Below are 17123 nucleotides of genomic sequence, written 5' to 3'. Positions count from 1 at the left end.
CCATCATTTCCTGTAAGCAATGTTCTTATGACTTCAACCCCATGAAAAGAGACAGAGCAGGATCTCTCATCCCTTACCTGGGGAAAACCTGGGCTTGGTTTTTTGGTGACATTCATCTACGTTTTCTAAGCATCCTTAGGAGAGTGAGAAGCAGGTGTAACTAACCCCTTCAGTGCTAAATGATGTAATAGTACCATGCATGCCTTTGAATAGCGCTCCATCTATATGGCCCAATACACCTGGCACATCCCAATAGTCACATTCTTTTGAAGGGGCCTTCCTACAAGACTATGCCATTGAAAACAAGCTTGATTCTGCAGAAAAATTAAGGTGTTAAACTGATTGCTGCACTGTCTCAGCAGTGTCTGTATATGAGAATGATTCACGTATGTTCATGAAACATGAGAAAAGGGGGCTCTTCTTTTTCTTCTTTATACAAACCAATAGCATGCCTGTTTCCTGATCACACAGACAGTTCATCCAGGGGTCCCCTCTGTGCATTGCTCTTAGCTATTTTTTCCATTTTCTTTACATGACTACATCCATATGCATTGAGACGCACTTGGAGACTGCAGAGGTCCCTCCTGTGACTATGATAAATGACTGCTAGAGACTGCAGCCAAAAGCATACCCAACCCCAGCTAGACACTGCAACTGATGTTCTCTCTTCCATACAACTCAGCAAACAAAAGTCAGAATGAGGTAGCAGAGGGCTAGAGAGAGAAGGGACACAAACACACTAGACATGACAAGCTGAAAATAAACTGAAACCCAGAGAGCTGTTTGTTTTACTGTTAGAACCAAAGAAAGAGGAGAAAACAACTTACAGATGTATCCCCTGTGAGCTAGAGACAAACTTGGGAACATTCTGGCACGGAAATGCCTGATGAACAGTTACAAGTAAACTGAGGGACAGGATGTAGATTAATAATGAACAGCAAATCACAGGGGGCATATCCAAGAAATACACTCCTCCCAAAAGAAATGGTCTAATTACTGTATATTATACCCCAGAGATTCATTTAGCAGTGGCAGTGCAAAATATATGACCTCACCTCTGCATCCTCTCTGACATGGATGGTAACTCTACTCTTTGGGTTTGGGGGTCAGTGACACCCACACATGTATCTGCAGCATTAGACACACTAGACTGTGCAGAGGTATCATAGAAGGCAGGCACTAAACAACCACGTTTATTGTGATTTAAATAGTAAAATTCAGATTTGAATTGCAGTGCAACACCATCCCTGAGAATTCCCTCTGGGATCTTAGACTGGAAACTCCTTGGAGTGGGAACTGTCCCCCTTAAGTGTTTGGAAAGCACCTGGCAGTTTGTTATCTCTTTATGGGAGCATCCCCTAACAACAATGGGGATGGACTGGGTCTGTACATCTAACCGCCAGTAACCTCTTAATCCTCCCTCCCCACAGAGAAGCAGTTAACACCATACCTCACTCAGACATGCCCTAGATTTTCTGTGTAATTATTTGTACTTATGTAGTGCCATAATCCACAAGATGTTGGGATAAACACATTCTTAGCAATAATGAAACACTATCATTTGAGCTAATGAAAAGCTAGCAAACTACTTTCAGAATACTTCAGTGCCATAACAATGAGAGCCACTTCCACCAGGGATTTCTTTAAAGGTGGAGAAGTTTCATGGATCACAAATTTCTTGCACCTACCGCCTTAGATAAAAGCACTGTCTTCTGGGCAACACACCTTAAAGAGTGTTGTTATCTGCAGGCACTAGCCTTCCGTGCACTGCCAGCATCACGTTAGCTCCCCACAGCCCTTCCTTTCTTTGTGTAGATTGGTTTATTTGTCTCTCCAGCTATAGCTATACAGTTTTGAGGGAAAGGACATGCAGGTCTGAGTTTCAATGTTGGATCTCTTGGGTTCTGCAGTGTGAATCAACTCTGCTCGGTCACCTCTCAGTGCTTTAGGTGACACGTCACACTTTACTCATACGGTTACCTTGATTTACAGAGTTTTCAACTGTGTATGGCAAGGTGCTGAACCTCACAGTTACTGTATTAAAAGGTCTCAGTCACATATCTGAATGGAAGAAGGAGTCTGTACCTCAGGAGAGTCTTGGATTCTGTGAAGTGTATTTAGCCCAAGGAAAGATGTACTCTGTTTTCATGGAGTAGTACATTTTGCTGTGATTAATGGGGCACATATATGCTGATAAACAATATTAGTTTGCTTTAAACCAGGTCAGAAAAGATTTCAGCCACTTGTTTCCCCACAGCTGAATTATTTCCTGCTGTCCCTGAGACCTCCAGAGCTAAGCCCAGCCATGAAAGGAGGGAGATATTTCCTCTCTGCCCATTATCAACACTGCCCAGCCAAGGTCACTTAATTTACTGTATGTAAGTACTATGTATTTATAATCTCATCAGCATCCTCTGCCTGATATTGCCAGAGAAATGCTACCACAGGCTCAAAGCCTCCAGTGCCCCTGTAGCCTTCCCAATTTCCTTCAGATCATCCCAACAGCCACACTGCCTGCAATGTCCCTGATCCACTCCTCCAATCGGTTGCTCTGGCAGTATATCAGTCTGAATAGCAACACTGTGATAGACAGACACATGGCTAGAGGCCAGCAAAGTACCTGCAACTTCTTGGGATGACTGCAAACTTCCGACCATCTCCAGATTCCCAGGGATGGCACCTCCTCCTTCCAGGACCCTGACCAGATCTCTCAGCCTCTCACACTCCTCCTGGAGCTGGTGCTGTTCCTCCTTTCGCTGCTGCTTGGCCAGACTTGCTGGATTCATGCTGAAGTGAAGCACTTTGGTTTTACTGCAGTCATAGTCACCCTGAAAAATCCAAACAAGGTACGCAAGCTGTGTAACTGGTCCAAGTCTCCACACACCACACAAGGAGGCAAAACTCAACAGACACACACATGACAAATTGTCCACTTATAGAGCATTAATGTCACTATTCCAGCAATGAAAGCCAGCCAAAGAAGGGGCTGCTTCTCCCCATCCTCCCAACCCCCCACCCTTTTAACTGAACAGAATTTGCTCCCTGGATGACACCTTCATTGTTAAGTTTAACTACAGAAATGAAGTTTTATGGTTGCATTTTAAATCCCCTGATAGCAGGAGTTTGTAATGAACATGCCAATGAAGCCTTAAACCACAGCAGGACACACAATGCCAGCCTAATTTATTAGTAGAAGTCAGTGATGTCCATGGGACTCCAGTGCTGGAGTCATTAGTGAGTTGTAGTCTGTTCCAAGCAAACAGAGATATTTCATTTTACTCTTTACTTGGAAATGAATTAGATTTATAGCAATTTAACCGGCAAGCCAAATCCTAAAATAATGGATTAATATCCCTTCAAAGTGAGAGGGCAACACTGACATTATACTTTTGGTTTCAAAAGACATGATCTTCATCTGGACTGCAGAAAGCTTCATAACCCTAAAATGAGCAAAACCTCTCCACTAACCCTGGCTCTCCATTGCATCCTGCTCAACTGAAGTCCAGTAATGTGGCATACATAAAAAGGCATTTAACATGATAATAGTTTGTGCTTCCATTAAATCTGAGGCTCAAAAGTGATTTTACAAACAGTAATTAATCTTAAACCAAGCATGTGATAGGTATTATCCCAATTTCATGTTTTATTTAGCACTAAAATATGCTAGATATTTAAACAATTTACAGACAGGCAAACTGAGGGACAGAGAGGCTAAATGACTTGATTACTATAGTACAACAATTCACTGGCTAAGACAGGCAGAAAACCAAAGAGTCCTAACACTCAGTCACTTTTTCTCTCCACTAGAAACACTTCCTATAGATTCTGTTGCGTATTTTGACTGACGTTATGTTGTAGGCTCGCTCAATAAAACAACAGGAACTAACGTGGCCAATGTATGCATTTTGGAAAAGGAGGAAACTCTTCTTACATGGTCCTGTTAGTCAAAAACACTGTTCAACCTACTAACCATGTTGACCATTGACCTGACCTATATTGGAGCGTCTATAGTTTTGGTTAAAATAATAATGGAAGTTACCAAAGCTGTAACAACATGCAGATGAAGCAATATATATATATTGACAATAGCTTGGCTATAGGTCTTAAGCATTAAATGTTGAGGGCTTAGAGAGATGCCTAGTAGAAGCTGACAGTTGGTATAAGATAGCATGAGTATTACGTGCTTGACTGAAGATTATAAAATTTAGCAATATGTCTCTTGTGATAGTTTAATAATGCATTTGGTGATAAATAGGTATAACTCAAACAGGGTAGCATCTTAGGGGATTTTTGCAATAAAAGCTACGTGCACTGATGTATCCAAATTATTGGGAAAGAGACTGACTCAAATGGTTAACTGTCAGAAATGTATTTATGGACAATTGGAACACTAAAATGGGTCTCCCAGAATACCAAATATGGATGAGAATTGATCTGATATGGTCCTGGATGTATGTGAGAGGAACAGGGAAAGGTATATAAAAGGTGTCTGCCCCATCCCTAGGACGGCGACACGGGACAAGTGGGTAGGAAGCCTGGCCCACCACGCTCCTCTTGGGGGAATGTCTACTCCCTTTTTTCTTCTATCTTTGTTACTAATGGTTTCCATAAGGTTGTAAATATGCACAGTGTAAGACTAAGTATGAACAATGCAAGAATCCACTTTACTGTACTTATACTTACGTACATTGATTGTTCTATCATTTCAGTTACATTTGTCTGTATTAACTAAATGTCATAAAGGTTCTCTGTGTGCGCTCCAGCAATTTCATCTTATGCATTAACTCTAAATAGCCATCTGAATAAAGAACCTGTTATTTGTAATTAGTGCATGTTGCACCTCAATAAATGATATTATAATTGCAATAACTGGTCTGGCTACAACCTGTTGCCTGACATTTTCCTGTCACCCCGTATCCGCTAGAATTCACACTTCCCCTTGATCTCACATTCGCTCAGTTAGGGGAAAACAGAAAATAAAAGACAAATTTTCTCTCTTTCCTTTTAGAGAGAATTTCAGTGAGGGAAACAGAACTTTAAAGGTTAAATATCTTCGGTTGTTTTAGTGCCCTCTAGCGGCTCTTACTGCTGTTCACCTTCCCTAATTTAGCAATATTCCCATGGAGAACATGTTTGGGGGCAGGGACTCTGCAGACAAAGTGAAAGGGTATATAAGTGCCCGAGTTCTGAACATCCATCCCAGGCTGACCTGGGTCCACTCCTTCTCCTCACTCTCTGAAGCTCCCTTCCCACAAGGAAAAGAACCAGCAGTTCAAACCACTCTGCTCCATGGCTCTCCTTTCCCTCCAGGAATCAGTTGCAACTTCCTTACTGAACCCTGGCTGCAAGTTTTTGTCCTGGCAGGGAAGGAAGGGGAGAATACCTATGCAAGTGGGTGTGCGTGACAGCAGGGGTGTTTGTGAGTGATGCATGCGCGTGGGCGTACACTGTAGCTGGCAGGCAGCTAGCTGGAATGCTGCTGCACTCAGAGCGCAGTCGTGCCCTACAGCTCCTCAGTGGCCCCCTGTTGGCTGTCTCATCTGTAACTAACATGCAGTCATCTCCCAGCATCATCTCCTGCAGCTGCCTCCTAATGAGAATGAGAGGCAGCCAGTGCTGAGAGTTGGCTGGGATGCCTGTGATCATGTAGACAAAGAGTAAAGATCATTCAGAGCTGGGGGGAGGAATAGAATGAGGAGCATACATGGGAAGGCACGCACACTGGTGAGAATTAGACTATTCCCTGCCGTCCCCTACCCTTGAAGAAGAAAATAGCCTTCCAAATCTACACCATGTGCCCTTGCCCCCCAGCAGCTAGAACCCCAGACCTCCCCAGCTCATCAGGCAAGTTGTCGCTGGCAAACATGCCGCGTATTGGCATCTATGAATGTGGACTGTTCCCTCAGGCAGCGACCTACCCAGGATCATATGCTAGTCTTGAACACAGGACTCTCCTTCTCCTCCCACATTACACAGGCAGGCTAACTGGCAGGTCCTGGGTCAGGGAGCTCTCTCCCTGGTTTCCTCCCTCACTTTGCTTTCCAGGGAGTACAGAAAGTTCAAAATCACGTTTAGCGGTGCTTAGGTTGCCTGCTGAAAAGATGCTGGTTATCCCCGTCCTCAGACACACACATCCCATGAAAATGTTTACAAGATTCAAGGTGTGGCTCTTATTTTCGTCACCTGGGACTTTATACTACATCCACCCCCCTCCAGTATCTGAGCACCTTCACCTAGCTCCTCACACACAACGGGCACATGTTGGATACTAAACTGATCCCTGTACTAAGAAAAATCAAACAATACTGGAGATTATCAACAGCTTCTCTGTCAAGACCACTGTGACCTGCTAGGCACTAGTCTGTTCACTCCAATCTCTTTCTGTAAAACAGTCCATCTTTTCTAAAGCACTGGTACAAATCTACTGTACTATGGCTCTTATCTCTCTACTGGCCCAGTATATTCCCTCCCTTTTATAACACATACCCTTGCTAAAATATACTTTTAAATCAGCACTGGAAGTATGCAATCTCAGTTTTAGGGGCTCTCCTGACATTGTTGGTGAATTCATTAGTCTGACCTTACACTTCATGTACAGACAGGCACACATTTTAAAAACCTGTGTGGTATGAAAACAGTTTCTTATGGCCATGAGAGAATCAATCTCATTTTAAATTTCTGGGAAAGATCCCTATCATGTTTGTTATGTTCCTTCCAGTATCAGGACAAGTATAGTGGCTTCCTCTTTATTCTATACAGTGTGGATCACTATTTTCCTTTAGGGCTAAAATGTTACTGTATATGTTTTATGTAAGGGTAGCACCTAGAGGCACCAAGTAAGATGGAGTCCCATTGTGCTAGGAGCTGTACATACATATAGTAGGAGACAGCCCCTCCCTCAAAGAGCTTACAATCTAAATAGATGAGACAGACTAAGGGCGGGAGGAGAACAAGATACAGATAGATGAGTTATCTTGCCCAAGATGAAATCACAGAGCAGTGACAGAGCTGGAAATAAACCCAGTCTTCTGAATCATCATCCTAGTCCTGGCTACTGGACTACATTGCCGCTCATAAAAAATATAATAATGTAAAGCACCCAGTGGAAACTCCTTTGGGAAATGTAGAATTTATTTACATTACCATGGTTTCAGACAAATGGGGGAACTTTCCAATGCAAATTATGCAAACTCAGTTTTAGGGGGTTCATTAATATTAGACAGCAAAAATGATACCATGATTCCAAGTTTTCTTCTAAATTTCAGAAGCCTAGGAATGCATAGACATGGTAGGCAGCTGCTAAGGACAGCAGACTGCAAGACAGCATCAAAATCCCACCACCATTTGATGGGAAAATGAAGCCTGGAGCCCCACGTTTCAGGAGCAAGAACCTGGAAAAAGGCAATCAACCTACTAGAATCTCGGCATCTCTACAGAATGCAATTTGCTGATTTCTTCCCCCTGAAACATACTATCAAATATTGCTGACCCTGTTTTTCATCCTTTTGTCTTTGACGTAGGGGACACAAAATGTTGGGTGGTTGCACATATGGCAAATCACACCTAATCTTAGTCCACAGAGAGAGAAGAGACACAGAAGAAGATGTACAATACACAGGATTCTTTGAACAAGAGATGGGAATTCCAAGCAACTCAGGAGCCATCTGTTGTGGATGTCGCTTCTCTACTGAAGCGAAGCAGAGTAAGAGGCATCCTTTTTTATTACATGTAGCAAAAAGAGTTGCAGTTTGATGTAAAATGTATTCTGTGGTCTCCAGAGAACTGTGAAAAGCTTGTTCGGCGTTTGGATAGCTGGGATTAATGTGCAGAAGCAACTGGTTCTTCCCAGGCTCAGCGACTTTCGTATAAGAAAATGTGAGACTTGCCTTTGGAGAGAGATCCTTCATGAGACCTGCAGACAATCCTCTTGGTGGAAGAACATTTGTGTTCTGCCATTTGTGTAAGCAGAAGATCTGTTCTCCTCAATAGTACATTATTTTGAGACTCACTCAAATTGGGGAGGTGGACTGTACATTTTGCTAATAAGTACAATCAACTTGGTGAAAGGGGCAATGCATTTAGTGCTAGGATCCCCAGCAAGGAACATTTCTTCTACCTCTGTTTCATTCAGTGCCCTCAAAATTTGAGAAGTATAGGGATGATGAAGAGAAAGTAACTTCAAGAATTAGGCTATGTCTACACTACCACTTATGTTGGTATAACATGTCGCTCAGAGGTGTGAAAAAACACCCCCAGAGTGATATAAGTTACACCAACAGAAGCGCTGGTGCACACAGTGCGATGTTAGTGGGAGGGCTTCTCCTGCCAACATAGCTACGGCCACTTGTCGGAGGTGGTTTAATTATGTTGACAGGAGAGCTCTCTCCAGTCAACATTGAGCAGCTACATGAGAAATCTTACAGCAGTGTAGCTGCATCGGTACAGCTGCGTGACTGTAAGCTCTCTAGTGTAGACATGGCCTTAAACACAGTCATGACCTTCACTGGTTCTTCCTCCATGGAATAATGTTGTACTGGTAATTCAGATCTGACAGAAATAAGTACAAAGAGCGTCAGTTTTAGAGGGAAGTGATAAATGACTTGATTGATTGCCACCAGGTGTGGTTGACACTTAAGCAGTACAGTGAATTATTCATTCGTGGAAAGTAAGATGCTAACTAATTGATTTGGTGCTTGAGGAAGCAAAACCATATCTGTGCAAAAATGGATCTATGTCTTTTCTCCATTTCTACTAATGGCTCAGTTCTGGTAGCCTTAACAATACTCAGGCCATTCCATAGAGATGACTTGATGCCTCTTAAGTTCATATATTCGACAACTCATTAAATAACATGTTGTTTTGATGTGCTGCCTTTAGCTTTCCAAACAGGCCTGCTTGGGAGTTTATCTAGGGCAAGTGCGACTCCCACAGTCATTTTCCCACTGAATGCTGAGAGAGTCTCTACAATCACCATATCACCTGATTCCTGATCCACACAGACATCTTAAACAACAACCATGGAAAGAACAGTGACAGGTTCTATCTTCTGAAATGTCATAGGGAAACCCTGGTGCAGCATGGGTGAGCTATTCAGTGAGGCTCTGGCTTGCAACTGTCTTAGTGACAAAAGGATTAGGAGAAACATTAAAACAGAAATTGGAATAGGATTGGTTTGCAGTCTAAAGCTAAGATATTGTAAGTTCAAATCTTAGCGCAGCTATAACTCCAGTGCCCTTCCCTCACTTCCTTGCCCCAATTGAAAACTGGGCCTAGAGAAAACTATTGTGCTTACATGATTAGTGCCTTTCTTAAAGAAATAAAATCTTGATAACAGACTTTTGTATGAATGTCTGTGTATTAAAATCCCAGAGCAAAGGAAAAATCTTAGCTTTAAAAGTCCATTGATGAAATAATGATTGAGGTCAAGAATCCTTAAAATCTATGAAAAACAGAAATTCCTTCTATAGAATGAGCATGGGTGAGAGAGAGCTCCCAGTGACATCATCATCTTGACCGTGTTTGTACTTGAAGATGGTTCTGGCATTTCTGTGTTTTGTTTGGATATGTGTTGTTCCAAACATTTGTTTGGAAGCTACATACTCCTGATTCAGGTAGGCCCTTCTCCTAAAACCATAAAAGCTTTTATCAAAAAGATATCTATTCACAAATTATTGTGAAGGGTATAGAGGTGAGAATGAAGTGCTCAAAGGAATGTAACTCATTTTTATATCATGCCCTGAATGCCCACCACATGCATTTAGTCTTACAAGTATGCTGCAGATATTCTGAGAAGAGACATTTGCAAACAAAGGAAGTGGTCTCAACTACTGCGAATAAGTCTGTCTGATATTCATTAATGAAACTAAAATGCAGAGGGCGCAGGCATCTCAACAAGGCTCTGACTGGCTTGAAGCAACATTGGCAATAGCCATCAAGGATTTTTGATTACTGATTTTACTCTCCCATATACTGTAACCATGTTTCATTGCATTAGACAGAAAACAGGTCAACACCCACAGATTAGTCTGATATGCCCTTATCATAAGTGGCACAATGTAGTGCATATACTTTTTATATCCTTGATGTCGATAAAACTAAAAAAAAAATAGACTTTCTGGGGAGTACAATAGATTCTGGTGTGACATATGGACAGCAGAGTTTAATCTTTCCTGCCTTGCACCGGAGCATATGGCGGTATCCCCAATTGAAAAAGGGCTCATGACCGGTAAGCTTTTGAGGAAGGGACTGTCTATTCCACTGAATGGACAGTTCCTAGCACACCGTGGGTGCTCCCAGAATACAAACAACAATATGCAACATTTCTTCCCAACTGAAGAGTCTGTTCATACACTGATTTCTTAACAGAGAAATCTATAAGGCTTCTGGAATTAGATGTGTATGAAGTCTATGGACAGCGTCAAAGGAACTTAAGCAGGAATAAGGAGAATCTAAGTTGCTTAGTAAATTCTATCAACTTTATAGGAAAGATGGTTTAATAACCCCCCTTAGCAATGACTCCCCAAATGATCTCTGCACCCACTTGTAGGGGATGGTTGGGAAAACCACCACTAAATGGAGAGCTAAAAGGCAAAACAAAGCTTGGATGGCCTTTGAAGAGGAAAGGGGTGAAAGGGTTCCTGAACAACCTGCCCTACATATGGTCTCTTCTTCGCAGCAGCACTCTCATGCTTATATCTGGAGCCTTGATTTCCATTGTTGTAGGTTATCCCACATTCTTGCATTGAGTCGAGTCAGTGTGGCTGAGCAGTTTTGCCTTAAAATGGTTGTCCTCTAACTTTCTGTGCATTTGGTCTCCACTTGTGGTTACTCTGGCAGCATCTTTGTTTAGCTCTCTGCTGCAAGGACAAAGAAGCCTGTTCACCCACTTTATATTAGCACATGGCAGCTGCAAAATAAAGTGTTATCCTATCCCAGAAAATGTCATTGTAATGGACTTTCAGTTTCTTGCTTTTGTTTCAATGCTCAAGCTTGTTAAAACAGTATCCAAGAATTCCGTCCAGACCCAACGTACAAAAGCACAACACACTAACCAAACCCCAGCTCCCTCTGTTGCAGAAGATAACCACACCATGGGATCTTTAAAGCCCTCAGAACAGGAACTGTATTCACAGAGATGAATTGCAAAGATGAGACAAAGGAAACTAACCAATAACTAACACATGCCACCTGCTTCCTACAGCCCTGCCGGAAGCGCACACACTTGGAATAGAAAGAATTGAGAAAAGGCAGCAGCTGGAATGTTGTGAAAGGGTTTGCTATTTCAAGTCATATTTCATACCTGTCCCTCCCTCTTCCTCAAATTCCACTCCCCATCACCCTTAGGTGAATGCCCTCGACAGCGGGTCACAAGACTGGAAACTGGCAGCAGAATTTGAGTAGGTCGTCTTTCACTCCTCTCTCCCCTTGTCCAGGCTGTATTAAAATCCTGTTGCTTCTCCCTCCACAACATTGCGATCCAAATTTTTATTTCTGTTCAGACAACATAAAATCTTGACGACTCGTCCCTGCTACCTTGATTACTACAGTCTCCTCTTCTTTGGCCTCCCAACATTAACATCTAGGGTGACCAGATGTCCTGCTTTTATAGGGACAGTCCCAATATTCGGGGCTTTGTCTTATATAAGCACCTATTACCTCCCACCCCGTCCCGATTTTTCACACTTACTGTCTGGTCATCCTACCACATCACTCCCCTCCAGTCCCTAAAAACCACAGCTGCTAAGACGTTCTATGTTCTAAGATGTTCTTGTTGATCTGACTTGCGTGTCTCATAGCTTCTTCAACTCCTCTCATAGTTCTCTTTTCCAGCACAACAGGTTTAAGGTTCTTGCCCGCATATTCATAGACTGACATAATTCCTCCCTGCTTATTTATCCAACCCTATCTTTCCCTCAGCCCTATCAGTGATGCCACCATCAACTCCCTATTCATCCGCTTTTTCTGCAACCATTTCTGCATCACCTTCCCGAACTGAGCTGCAAGGCCACACTACAGTCTCCTCATTGAAATTCCTCTCTCTTACTGCAGTGCCTACAGCAAATTAGCAAGTAGGTAAGAGGCCGTTGGAGCTAGATGTATCACAAACAAACCACCCATCACCCTGTGACTATCATCTCTCTAACCCCAGACTAGATCTTCCTGTGTGGCTGTACAGCATTTACCACATTTTGAGCACTGTTGTAATGTTAATGATAAATTAAATAATATCAGAGGTGCTGAAGCCCTTCAGATGCCAGATTCAATACAGGTCTTTTTTCTGTACCCTGTGCCAAATTGGATATGCTCTATAGAAGGCAATGTACTTTGTACAAACTTGATAGAGAAAGGAATCTGAACGTGTTATGCTGTCTAACGGGTTCACCTGTTGCCATGTTCAAATCAACGTGACAAGAGGATTCAGAGTGGGGATGGCTGGGCATGTTGCTGAGATAGTTTGAATATATAAACACCTGATGCTCCATCTTGATCACTGCTTGATTCATTGTTTTAAACGACACAGGAAAATCACATAGTGCCCAGGTGCAGTAGGTTAGTGTGTAGTGCTTGGAACTCTGGAAGTTCTAAACTCAGGGTTTGTCTACACATACACCACTGTAGTGCTTAGTGACGATGCTACCTATGCCGATGGAAGAGCTTCTCCTGTCGGCATAGGTACTCCACCAGCCAGAGAGGCAGTAGCTACGTTGACGGGAGAAGCCCTCTTGTTGACACAATGCTGTCTACAGTGGGAGTTAGGTCAGTATAACTACATCACTCAGGGGTGTGGAAAAGCAATGTAGTTATGTCAACATAATTTGGTAGTGTCAACCAAGCCTAAGTTTCTTCAAAGAAGTCAAAGGCTGTTGTCCTAACTGAGGACAAAGTCCATGAAAAATGTACAAATTGTGGTTTGTACAAACTTGGCCACAGACAAGCACTATATCCTAGTCTGGGGAGATTCTCTCCTCCTGCAGCCACAAGCCTTCTGGCAGCTTCCTTCTCTTTTTCCCCCTCCCCTTTAGGGGAGGCGGGGTTTAAGTAGACCTGTAGTAGCCCTTAATTGGATCCAGGTGTCTCTAATTGACCTGCAGTAACCTCTGCTCTGCCTGCAGGGAAAAGGGCCTTCAGCAGTCTAGGGCTCACATACCGGCCCTTTTATCTCCATCCAAGAGGTCTTCCGCGAGCTGCTGGTCTTCTACCAGGACCTCCTCCAGACCTAGAGGCTGGTCTCGGCCTCCAGGCCCATTGCGGTCACCGAGGAGGAGGATCTCCTCGTGGAGCTCCTGCTACACAACCCCCAACTCCGTGTGCAGGTGGCGGAGTCCCCCTCGGTGCAACGGAGGTTGGTCCTGGCAGGAGTCACCAAGATCGGAGATCTCCTGGACTATGACCAGGGGAACTGGGTGGATCACCAGGCGCTGGCTCGGCGCACGGGGCTCTCTACCCTTTGAACCCCACCAGCACATACTCCAGGAGATGAAGGCAGCCTGGCCCCCCTCCCTGCTCGGGTCTACCTCGAGTGGGTCTTGCAAGAGGGTGCTCCCTGCCCCCACCCCTTCAGCCCAGCCCTCCAGCGCTTTCCATTGGGCCCCAGCCCCGCGAGCCCCCCCGGGCCACCCTCTCCCCACGCACCAAGCCAGCTGCACGATCTGAACTTGAAAATAGGGCTTTATAATTAAAATGCATTCTCAACCTTAACTACTGCATCACTAATAATAAATAATAATAAATACCACCTCCTAGCTCTTTGTATTTTTCTATCAATAGATTTCAAAGCAGTGCACAATCACTAGCATGATATTATCTTATAGTACATGTAACATATATAAAGGACAGCAAAAATATTTCAGCAAAACAGAAAATATTTAAGTGAGGTTTTTTCTAGTGTTGACTCAAGTCCATATGTTCAGCCAAAGATCCAGTTCCCAACAGGGCACTATAATTCCTGCTTTCATGGTTGAGTAATTCTGCGTTTTCCCATAATGCTCATTTCTGGAATGAATTCAGATGGGATTTCAAGGGGAGATCCCAGAGGAGAAAAGCAGCATTCATCTGCTGAGCTAGCCTGCATAGCCATAAGGCACAGGCGCTTCCTCTTTCAAGATCCTGCGTCTCTTAAAGGAAAGCACAACTGCAAATAATAAGATTTTCAAGTAAACACATCAAATTAAAAAAAGAGCAAAATCACCATTTTTAAAATGGGGTCTTCCATATAAATAAAATAAAACATTAGTAATGATGCAAGAAGCCACCATCTTGACAGGCTGATGGAAGTTTATGTCATAGGAAGCTCAACTCAGGGTATGAAAGCATGAGAAGCTAGTGACTTTAAAAGGAGTTTTAAATGTGCTGTTTATTGCACAGGAAACATTCATTCCATATATTAGTTGCTGAAATTAATCATTATACCATTAAAAATAAGAGTGAAACTCCTCGGAGGTTTCATCTACGCTAAAACGTTTAATATGTGTCAACTAACATGATTAAAAACACCATTAAAAATCCTTGTGTAAAAACTCCCAGTGAAGTACCGTGAAAGTCCTGAATTGTTTCAGTAGCTTTCAATGGACTTTCATTCCCTTAAGTCATATTTATACTAGGAACCTGACCCTCTGCTGACAGTGGTTGTCAGCAATAGGCTCTCTGAACTAGTGTTAGAAATGGTTTAACTTCTAGTGTAGAAAAGAAATCTGTTTTCAACATCATTGCAGAAAATGCAACAGACTATGAATGGTTTGGCAGGCCTACTTCTGACAACTGCTGTCAGCAATGGAACAATTTCCTATTGAGCTTTATAGCAAATATTCACTCCATATAAACTGGTTCCATGGAGCTAATCTTTTGTAATGAAGCCACTATCACCAACCAGACAGGTGCTAAATGATGCATTGCCAAGGGATTATCACCTCCCTCTCCTCTGCTTTGGTTGAACAGAAAGAGGGGGGGAGGGGAGGTGGGAGAAAAAGAAATGGTTACTTATGTGGGGAGGGGGAGAGAAAGAAGAAGAGGAATCCCTAATTTCTCTTTTTTTGCTGCAACCATTTTCTGTGGTCAAAGAAGCACCACTAGTCTTGTTACAGATTTTCTATGTGGGAAGATAAGTTCTTCCACAGCCACCATCCCCTCCCCCTCACCACACACCCATTCCTAAGAAGGAGCGCAAACTCCCCTTCTAATGAATTGTTTTGTCTGGGAAAGGCAGGAGGAAGGGATAAGCAAGGAGGGACGCTCCAAACACCTTGTTATTGTAAGAGTGCACACACATACACACACACACACTAGACACACATGGCATATACACAATTTAAGCACAGGTTCTTAGTAATTATCCATGTAGCTATTACTAGAATTGCTCATTCTTGTTTCACTGAACAACTGTGTTGAAGATACAGATACCTCTGCTCTTTTCCTCCCAGAGCAAGGGAGCTGTGCATCTCCACTCCAAATATAGACCAGAGGCTTCTACTACTTCCACTTTCTCAATTGAAATGGATGCTGCTGCATTTTCCTGCCTTCCCTGAAGAATTTCTATCCTTTTCTCCACTTCATTAGCTTATGTCTTTCATTTAAGCACTCTAAGAACCCTCAGCTAAACGAACATCTCTGCTCTTCCTGGAAGAAAGGAATCAGGTGCCTTTTCTGTTCTTCCTTCCTCCAGGATGGAGGTAGGTGCCACTTGGTCCCAGACCTTTTTGTTCCAGTCTCCTGACAGTGACAAGTTCTGTTCCTCTGTTTCTCACACAGAAGGGAGATGCTTCATCCTTTTATTCTTTGAACACTAAAGTTTCTGCAGATTTGGGATTAACAAACACTGGAAAGGTCCCAACCAGTGAGAACAGGGCTGTCACACAGCAGCTTGCCGTGCATACAAAGAAACCTTTGACTGAAAGAGTCAGCAATGCAAGGAGAATTAAAAAGCACAGTTAAATAACCCCAAATCCTCATGCATATTTATAAACTATATGCATCAAAACTAAATCAATACTCCTCCTTACTAGTGATGTACAGCTTGAGAAAGTAAGAGCTGGTAACTTACTTTTGCTTTACCTGCAATCTTGATGAGACCCTGGAAAACCTCAGCACATAAGAAAAATCCTGGGCAGCTACAAAGGGAATTTCAACTGTAATGTACGAGGATGTAAAAAGTGAGCGTGAAAGGGAAAAGACTTGGGCCTTGTCTACATGGGAAAGTTTTAACAGCTAAGCTAATATTATTATACCAGTATAAACTGGGGTTATACTTAGTTTGCTGCAAAAGTGACATTTTTGGTTTAACTTAAACCTCCCTATGCAAGTGACAAACTAAATCAAAGAAACTCAATCTTGTATCAAAATAAGAGTGTCCACACGAGGGTTGTATCAATATAATATTTTTAGTTTACATTCACATCTCAGCTTATACAGAAAACAATTTTCCCATGTAGATAAGGCCTTAGCTACCTAATCCTCTGTTCCAATGAGTAATTGTACTTTATTTACCTAGATTGACAGGACACTGGAAAAACCCTGGGGGAAAAAAAACCATTGAACACACACAAAGGTCGTATGAAAAGAAACGCAACAAACACACATTATGTGATTCATTGTATAAGCATATTTATTTCTCGAATATAAAAAGGCAAACATTATCCAAAATGAAAAGCTTAAGTAAAATACAATAATGGAGTCCCCAGTTTACTAATTAGAGCTTTACTTTTCCTGTACCTGTTCTTTGATATCAATACATCTTTAAGAGCGTATCTGATTTTTCAGCACCTAGCATGTTACAAAGTTTAGACCAAATGAATCTGAATGTGCTTAAAAACATGCTCTATGGATGCTAAATTGTCTGCACAGGAATGCATTTTTTTAAAAACTGACAAAATTCTGATTCCAACAGTCCATGATTTTACTTCCACAATTTTCCACTGCGTTGAATGCAGTGAACAGTGAAACAATTATCTTCACAACACAGGTTTGTAATAGAAATCTAGAAAGTCTATTATTTTAAATGCTAGACATGAATAACTGAATTCAGGATTACATTCAGCAGCCATTATTTTTAAACCTCTGTTTTTTCTGGGATCAGTCCATGAGCTTTATCTTTTGGATCAGTCACACTGGCAAATTAAAGGAAAGATTCC

The 17123-nt window shown here is 42.4% G+C and overlaps 1 protein-coding gene across 7 annotated transcripts in view; it reads right to left on the bottom strand.

Moving 5' to 3' along the window:
• The window catches only part of MAD1L1 (mitotic arrest deficient 1 like 1), a 493546-nt gene that overhangs the window by 146009 nt on the left and 330414 nt on the right, over positions 1-17123 (bottom strand). For all 7 annotated transcript variants that reach the window (XM_067550858.1, XM_067550856.1, XM_067550860.1 and 4 more), the window contains one exon: positions 2621-2828. In XM_067550858.1, coding sequence (XP_067406959.1) covers positions 2621-2828 — 208 coding nt within the window. The remainder of the gene's footprint in view (positions 1-2620; positions 2829-17123) is intronic.

This window comes from Emydura macquarii, unplaced genomic scaffold (genome assembly GCF_026122565.2).
Source record: "Emydura macquarii macquarii isolate MOO-44397 ecotype Brisbane River unplaced genomic scaffold, CSIRO-AGI_Emac_v2 contig_1348, whole genome shotgun sequence".
Taxonomy (NCBI): Eukaryota; Metazoa; Chordata; order Testudines; family Chelidae; genus Emydura; species Emydura macquarii.
This window is presented reverse-complemented; position numbering and strand designations above follow the sequence as displayed.